This window comes from Aptenodytes forsteri, unplaced genomic scaffold (assembly GCF_000699145.1).
Source record: "Aptenodytes forsteri isolate BGI_AS27 unplaced genomic scaffold, ASM69914v1 Scaffold329, whole genome shotgun sequence".
Classification (NCBI taxonomy): domain Eukaryota; kingdom Metazoa; phylum Chordata; class Aves; order Sphenisciformes; family Spheniscidae; genus Aptenodytes; species Aptenodytes forsteri.
This window is the reverse complement of record NW_008796200.1, coordinates 340,366-348,623: the sequence shown is the minus strand read 5'-3', so window position 1 is coordinate 348,623 and position 8,258 is coordinate 340,366. Positions and strand designations below refer to the sequence as shown.

At 48.1% G+C, this 8,258-nt stretch overlaps 2 protein-coding genes and 1 long non-coding RNA gene across 3 annotated transcripts in view; 1 reads left to right on the top strand and 2 right to left on the bottom strand.

The window, feature by feature from the left end:
• On the top strand, positions 1-1,247 carry LOC103906285. Its single transcript, XR_657994.1, has 2 exons — positions 1-31; positions 1,129-1,247. It is a non-coding gene; the product is annotated as an uncharacterized LOC103906285 (long non-coding RNA).
• VPS51 (VPS51, GARP complex subunit) overlaps positions 1-8,258 on the bottom strand; it is a 17,455-nt gene that overhangs the window by 7,073 nt on the left and 2,124 nt on the right. The window contains exon 2 of the mRNA XM_019474351.1: positions 8,233-8,242. Coding sequence (XP_019329896.1) covers positions 8,233-8,242 — 10 coding nt within the window. The remainder of the gene's footprint in view (positions 1-8,232; positions 8,243-8,258) is intronic.
• Positions 4,621-8,000, bottom strand: BET1L (Bet1 golgi vesicular membrane trafficking protein like). The gene is made up of 4 exons (XM_009288172.1): positions 7,889-8,000; positions 7,731-7,822; positions 6,878-6,934; positions 4,621-5,187 (listed from the first exon to the last, which is right to left on the bottom strand). The coding sequence occupies exons 1-4, from the start codon at positions 7,998-8,000 to the stop codon at positions 5,020-5,022; spliced, it is 429 nt and encodes a 142-aa protein (XP_009286447.1). The 3' UTR covers positions 4,621-5,019.

The following is an 8,258-nucleotide window of genomic DNA, read 5'->3' as shown; positions in this document are numbered from 1 at the left end:
AGAAGCGGAAGGAGACACCAGCCCCCGAGGGGTGAGCAGCCGGTGGCAGCCCCATCCCTGGCCCCGTGTCCCCCGCCGTCCCCACCCGTCCCTCCACCTCCATCCCTGTCCATCCCTCCCCGTCTGTCCCCTCCACCCATCCCTACCCACCGCTGTCCGTCTGTCCCCTCCACCCATCCCTACCCACCGCTGTCCGTCTGTCCCCTCCACCCATCCCTACCCACCTCTGTCCGTCTGTCCCCTCCACCCATCCCTACCCACCGCTGTCCGTCTGTCCCCTCCACCCCCCTACCCACCGCTGTCCGTCTGGCCCCTCCACCCATCCCTACCCCCCGCCGTCCCTCTGCCCGCCCCTCATCCCTACCCACCGCTGTCCGTCTGTCCCCGTGCCTCCCCGGTGTCCCCATGGGCCCCCGTGTCCCCATCCTCGTTTCCACACGACGCTGAGTGGGTCTCCGTCCCCACAGGGCCGCACGACCCCCCACCCGGAGGGTCCCTCTCCGGGTCCCGGGGTGGCTGGGGACACCACAGGGGCTGCGCAGGGGACACATCCCGTCCCCCAGGCACCTCCAGTCGCCCCCTTGCTCCTCCTCATTGAGGGCTGGCAATGGGCCACCCGCTGACGCCAGCCGCTGGGACGTCGGGGATGGGGAGACTGGGGAGAGGGATGTCGGGGATGCAGACATCGGGGGTGGGGACATCAGCTCCAGCTGAGCTTGCCCTGCCAGATGGAGCGGGCACGTCACTCCCGTTTGCATCAAACGCAAGATCCTTCCTTTCAGAGGCCGCCTGAAAACACTCGAGGGGTGTATTTTACCCGCCCCTAAACTCCTTTTCTCTTGCCTTTACATTCCTCCCCAAAAAGGGGAGAAATGCCAATCAGCAACAGCAGCAATCGGACCGTCAGAAATGTCCTGATAACACAGGCGGCTTCCAACAAGGGTGCCACTGGGGCAGGGGGAGTTCGCTAAAAGCGCCCAGGCATGCCTACAGCAATGCACGACAAATGGCAATGCACGGACATCAACTTGTTACGCCAGACGGCCTTCACTGAGGACAAGTCTTCTTGAGAACAAGGCACCGTGGTCACGTTTTGTGGGTTTTTTTTTCTCACTCTTCCCCTTCCAGGTGATGCTGATCAAGCCCCAGGCACCTGCAGCTTCCCTGAGACCTGCAATCCCATCTTCAAACAATTAACCGCATTCTACTAATTCCAGTAAACAACTATGAGCATATGGATTTGGAAAGTGATTACTTTTGGTATTTCATCTTGTCCCATTACTACCAAAGAACTTTTCTGATGTTTGCTGCAGTGATCCCAGCTGCATGTTACACACTTCAGTTCCTGTGTTAGTTGTGGCATTAGCATTCAAGAAAAACACAAGTTATTCTGTATATAACGAGTCACCGTAACGATTTGGAGATGCACCTTTAGATGGCGCTGCAAAACCACACTTAAAATAACCGTGCACAGCTGAGTTCTAATTCTTGGTTTGTTACAACTTCAATAAAAACACCCCCAAATATTTTGTACGTTCACCTTGAGCTGGGTGTGTGTATGTGAGGAAGATCTGCTCTCTCTAATTTTTATGCCTCAGAAAAAACGTTGTAATATTAGGACTACGGGCGAGCACTGAAACCAAAATGAACAAATTACTCACATAACTAAATGTTTAGAAAATGTTGAAGGGCTGGGTGGCAGGATATCTTCAAGAGAGTACGTCCCAGTGCTAATGCTGTTATGTATTTGATCCTGCACCCGATCGCTGTGCTGCTTTCAACTACGGTGTTGCTATTGTTGTGGTTATCCCGTGTTCCGAATCCTTCCTTCTCTCAGATTTTGCACTTCCTCAGCACGTTCGCTGCTGAGCAAGATTCTTTTGCAACACGCCTGCAGGTTACACATCCTAACTCGATTTTTCCAAGAACTTCCTAATGTTGCAGCTCTAAGTTTCAGAGGGTTGAGCACGGTTACACGGTGCTATAACCGGTTCCTGAAGCAAGACTCTCTACAGATAAACCCTCCCGATGGTATACATTGCCTGGCAGTGCTTACGCGGCTTCCTTGGCGCATTGAAGCCTTTGCTCCAGCCACGTGCTGACGCCTAATGGTGGCAAACGCCGCACCAGCAGGACACGGGCACCCGCCGGGAGAAGCAGGCGGTGAGAGCCTGGAGAAACGCCCGGAGGAGCAGGAGGAGAGTGCACAGTGCCCACAGCGTCCTACAGATGCTGCCTCCAAGCGCATGGCTGCGCTGGGGTGGGAATCAGAGGGGGGCATAACTCACCTGAGGTCCAAGAACCTTTAACTTCAATTTTTCAGTTTAAAACTCCTGAGGTTAATAAAATATGTATTTTTTTAAAATCCTTTTTTTGAGTTCTAGAGGAATTCCAAGGATCAGAGACAAAGCATTAAAAATAGGAGAAGGTTGCCTTTGCAAAGAACGGCCAAAGGCAAGTCAAAGCTGGACTAACAGTTGGACTATTTAGTACCTAGACTGACACAGAAAGATAGTAAAAACAGTTCCCTCCTGCAGCTCAAATTCTTCAGTATCATTTGTTCAGAAAGAATACTGGGGACACAGGTCATCTTCTGAAATGGCGCAGGCAGATGTCGCAGAGCGATGAACGACCTGCTCCTTCCGAGCTAGGGCAGCTCTGCTCAAATCTCCGTAGTTCAGTTCATTGAAGAAGTGCTGTTTCTCAGCATAACATTGAAATTGGGCTTTGAGGCAGCAGGTTCTCTACAGTTCAAGTAGAACAACTGAGTGATTTGATCTTGGTGTTTAGCCTTGCTAACACGTAAGCACAAGGAAAAAAACACTTGAGCAAAAAATTCTAAAAACAGAGCTTTATTTACGACAGTAAAAGCAAACCAAACCCACCACCATTATGAAGACCAGGCTGTTCCAGTGGCCTTTTATCAGAAGTCATCTGCTTCAGAAAATCAAAACAAAGTCCATCAATTCACCCATCATTCTTCCAAACGGAAAGAGTTCGGAGCTGCCACATCTTGCCAGAGAAGCAGGAAGAAGAACCAGAGAAAGTTATTGCCGCCTCCTTTCTACTTGCCTTCCCTGCACATTTTTTCCCAAATGTGGAAAAAGACACATCTTGCCAGAGAAGCAGGAAGAAGAACCAGAGAAAGTTATTGCTGCCTCCTTTCTACTTGCCTTCCCTGCACATTTTTTCCCAAATGTGGAAAAAGACGACACCTAATCCAGTTAGGGTAGTATTTTGCTAGCAGTTTGGTACAGCTGGAACAAAGGACAACACAGTCCATTTACAGCTCTGGACCCGAGTTAGTCCGAGGAGAACAGAATTCCTAACGGGTACAAGGGGAGGGCCAAAGCAAACATCCAGCCATTGATGAATATAGGTTTGCTGGAGAGGAGAAAGACTGCAACATCAGAGGAGGAACGCTTTAGTCCTGCAGAGGTGGTTGTTACAGGAAGATAAGAGAAGCAAATAAGCAAAGACTTTCAAAAAGGAAAACCAGAACGCGTGAGCAGTTGGTACAGAAAATAGACAAGATGAAACACTGGCTTTGCTCAGCTGCTTTGGAAAGTGAAAGATTTGTACAACAGGCAGTGGAGGTTTGTCTGAAGAGAGAAAGAGCGTTTTATTTTAAATTATTTAAATTATTTTTCCTTTCTCCCAACAGGCACAGTATTTTTAAAGTTACGTATCTCTTACTTCAGTCATAGGCAGACTTAAATAATAATTCAGCTATGGGGGTCGTGACGCTAGTGAGCAGCCCAAGGATCAGCCCAACAAAAGGCAAGGAGGATGAAGGGAAGATGGAGTTCCCAGCTACTGCACTCCCAGAGCTGCGTGCACCACCTTGGGTGAGGAAATCCGGCATGCATTGCATGTTCATCACGAATGACTGCTTTGTAAACAAAACTGGTAGGGATGTGCCTTGCCACACATCTCACACGAGCATTGCAGGCAGGGATCCCCAAAGCACTATGAAAGGCAAAGCAAGAGTTTCTTAGGTTACCTTCTACATGAATAAATAGACAAACAAGTCAACCCTCCCATCAAATCCTTCCTTGCCCTCCCACCAGCACCCCAACAGCACTGTTTAGGAGTTTCACTTGACCTCAACCTCTGCTTTTATTTGCACAACATCTTCCCAAAGTGCTGTAATACCAGGGTACCATAATAACTGAAATTAACTGTACCTCTTGCTATCAAATTTTCTTTACACTGATTTAATAGTCTAAGGGAGTGCATTTGCAAGTGTGTGGAAAGGTACTGGAAGATACTATACGTGTGTAAATCAAGGTGGCTTATGGACTTTGGCCCTCCTTTCTTGCAGGGTTCATCCCCAGCTTTACCCAGAAGGATGATAAAGAAGACCGAGCTAGCATTTAAATAAAGTCTTGCTCCTCTGCAACTCTTCACTGCAACAATTACGGAGTATCAGGGTCCAGATCTATTGCTAATTTCATTTCAAAGCAGTACAGATTTCATTTCAACCCAGGGACACCACGGTTATTAACAGGTCTCCGAGTCAAGGGGAAACAGACCAGGTATCAGCTGAGTGGCCACACCGGAATGTTAAGTCACACATTCATACTTACGAATCTCATAAATCAGCATCCTAAATGCTACAGCTTCCAAAGCTCGGCTGGTTTATTAAACTTTTGAGTATCGACAAGTCTCCGGATTTGTCAGCTACATCTCCTCACAAGCCTAGTACCGAATATCAGTAAGGGAGGTAACACAAAAGTGGCCCTTAAAAATAGGCCGCAAGACAAGGACAACAAGGCAAGAGATAAAGGCGTAAGCATTCAACAACATCAAAATCCGTTTAGAATCAAATACTCATTTTATAAAGAGATGTCTGAGACCAGCCGGAACAATGACAAGAAGCTGGTGGAAAGAAAAGTTATTTGGAAGGTCTGTCTGGAACACCTCAAAGACTCCACCAAGGGGCAGACTGAGAAAGGCGTTGAACAAGTCTGTCAATCGTCATGTTTTTTGTTCTGTAAAACTTGCAGAACAACAAGCTCAAGTCCCTGCTTTGGACACAAGATAGTAGAGGATGAAGAAAACAACAATCAGTCCTGCTGAAACATAACAGAGCAACTTGCGATTATCCCTCCCGGACCGCGTCATGGTGGAGAAACGCTTCACACTGCCGGTTAGCAGGCCAGTCACACTCATAAAATCTGAATCCTGAATGAGAAAGAAAATTAAGATGGAGGCATTATAAACAGATGAAGATATCCCTGAAGAATCTCCCACTTCCTGGCTAGAAAACACTTGCACAGGGAGCTGCGCAGTCGCTGCCCGTCTCTCCGCACCCATCGCGTCTCTCTCAGAAGGTCCTTCCCCTCCCATGCTCGGGCTCCAGGAGCAGCACCATTCCCACCGCGCACAAAATGGGGAAACAAAAAAGACAGGGGAAGGTCTGTTCCAAAGGTAAAACAAACTGCCTCCCCTTTTCTAAAACAGGGTCAAACGACCTGCTGCTAGACTATTCAATTAAGCTTCAATGCAGCTTATTCTGCCTGGAACAGCTTGTTAACAGCAACTCTACAAGTGAACGCTTCATCCAAAGGAAATGTCCCTACGTGAAGCTAGTGCCATTAATGTACACCGGGGCAGGCTCACAAGCACAGAAAAAGGTGCAATTTCTTGCCATTTGTTCTATTTTTTCTTCAGCATGGGACTGCATGCACGTGCAACTCTGCCAGAGGGTGGCAAACAATTCTCAGATTAATGCAGTTCAGGCATTCTCGCTTTGACTTCTGGTCTGTTATCCTTATCCACAAACTACTCTGAGCTTCTGCTCATGTTGCTCCTGAAATGCTTCAAAACCTTTTCTGTAGCAGAAGCACAATTTCATGCTGATTGAGGGCTTCTCCTTTAAGGTCTTTTGCCATTACACCTTTTATTCTGATTCTCCATTCTCCTAATTTTCAGGCTGAGCAAATATCCATTTCAGACACTCCAATACTGTCAGCATACACCGTTATTAAGCTTCCAAGCTGAGCTTACACCTTTGACTCAACTGGTTTCAACACTGCAATTATCTTTTCTCTCGCTTCCACGCACCAGCTCTCCAACATCCAGCACATGCAGAAAAGGCTCTCCAAGCACCGGTGTTACGGTGCTAATCTTCTCAAATCTCTGGGCTGGATTCCCTTCCTCTCACAATTCAGTTAACGAATCACCTTTCTCCTAAAAAGCCTCAGCAGGTAACCTCTCTGCCTCAGGAATGTGCTATTCTGGCCTTTCCCCAGTGCACTGTGATTTTCCATCAGCAACCAAAGCTTAAGAGGCAGATTACTGTGGAAAGCGATTTTGGTTTTATCGGGTGTTGTGTGTCAGAAAGATGACGGAACAGGGCGCCGAACAACCTGAGTGGACCCAGCGCATCAGCTTTGCTCCTTCCAAAGACGTCAGTGAACTACAAAGTCCTGACAGGTAGTCTGTGTTTCAGGTGTTACAGTAAGTAACCCTGACAGATTTGTACAGCAATAGCAAAAATCACAGGAGCAGCTGAGGAACAGGCCCATCTCCCAGCATTAGCCACAGGAGGCAGCTCTTTAATCCCAGTAAGGAGATAATCTCCACTGTATTTCTGAAGTGTGCTGTCCTACGTCAGTCTTTCCAGATGCTAGATACCAACTGTGTTGCCCATTCGGACAAAGCGATACTAGCAGCTGCTAAGTATCTGATGTTTATATATCAAGAAGTCCACTGGAAACGGGTTTAGTTACATTCCCTGGTTTGCCAAACCGACCACTGGGATCTAACTTTGTCTGCTAACTTTGAACTGCTACTAAACTTTCACAGTTAAGGTAACTGCTGAGAGCCAGCACAAAAAAGTCATGCTTTTTACATTTCATTGGTTCCTTACCATGCCATCCAGGTAACGGTTTTGTTCGTCAGCATCTTTGTCAATATCCAGAGCCAGCTACACAGGACAAGGGAGGAAACAGTTATTAATGAACTTTTAATGTAGAGAGAACCTCTAATGCATCTAGTGCTGGTAAGATTTGAAATGCACATTAGAAAAGCAAGCCACTGCTTCCCCGTCTCCTACACAGACAGACAGAGGCTTGTTCGGTAGAGGAACTGAACAAGATTCTCATTTTGGTTTCAGGTTGTTGAACTTTTTCAGCTCTGAAGCACTGACAATAAAGCTTGACTGTCTGAAACTGTCATATATAGGATAGAAGCATTTAAACGCTGGGACACGACAGCAGGAATTCAGAGTCTTCCCTTCTACAAGGCGAGTCACTGACTTCTATTAAGCTCTAAATCAAAGTATTTGATGTTAGTAGGAGCAAACTAGCTTTAAGAACACCGCTTACATAGAGACACGTGTATTTCTCAAAACTAATTTACCTGCCTTTTCATTGTGATTTTTTTCCTGAGGAGGTGCTCTTAGCAATACCCCTCTGTGCAGCTTTTACGTTTCTCTCTGTGCCTAAAACTCCTTCCCCGAGTGCTGTGAAAACCACATCATTCCCATTAGATGATATTGCTAAACCTCAAAAGGAAAGTGGAAATTCATAAAGCCGTCCCTGGCATTTCACAAGTCAAAATTAACCCTTATATCACCAACAACTAAGAGTCATTAATACAAAGGAAGCCCTCTGTATTGACCACAGGCTTGCATCTCCCGCAAGACCCTGCACGAACAACCTAGATAACTGATGCACTGTCCTTCCTTCACCGCGGCACCTGACGCGAAGTCAGCAACTCACCGACTTCAGCCTGGTGACCTTGTTGGCTAGGCTGTCTGCCATGCGCTTGTTCTCTACATCCAGCACATCCTCCACGGCACTTGGACTCTGACCTGGGAGGAAAAAAGAGGAGAATGAGTTTTATCTGGCCTGATACAAGTACTGGTATATTTGCTCACCCAACGTGGCGGGCGAGGCAGAGCAAGCTTGTTGCCCGACCGGTCTCCGGCTTGCCACGAAGGCCGTTACAGCTGCCCCCTCGCACCTATGGCCTCGTGGGGTTTGCGCCATGAAACGCTCCCAAACTCTTTTTGACAAAAACACACCAAACCTTCCCCAAACGGACTGGGTTAGAAACCCTGACACGCGCCCCGAGCCGCCACCACCGCCCAGCAGCAGCTGGGGGGCTTCGTGCCCCAGCGACGCCTCCAGCGCTGCCCCAGTTCGGGATCTGGGTGAAACCCAGCAAATCCGGGGCACTTCGCCCCCTCAGGCATTTCGGGGCTCTCCTGGCTTTGCCTCCCCCGGAGGCGCTGGGCAGACGGGCCG

Excerpts from the sequence above, each read along its gene's own strand:
- BET1L (XM_009288172.1), bottom strand. The coding sequence starts at position 8,000 with ATGGCGCAAACCCCACGAGGCCATAGGTGCGAGGGGGCAGCTGTAACG. Across the intron at positions 7,823-7,888 it reads TGCCTCGCCCGCCACGTTGG|GTCAGAGTCCAAGTGCCGTG; the intron begins GTGAGCAAATAT and ends TTTTCCTCCCAG. Across the intron at positions 5,188-6,877 it reads ACCGTTACCTGGATGGCATG|GATTCAGATTTTATGAGTGT; the intron begins GTAAGGAACCAA and ends TTTCTCATTCAG.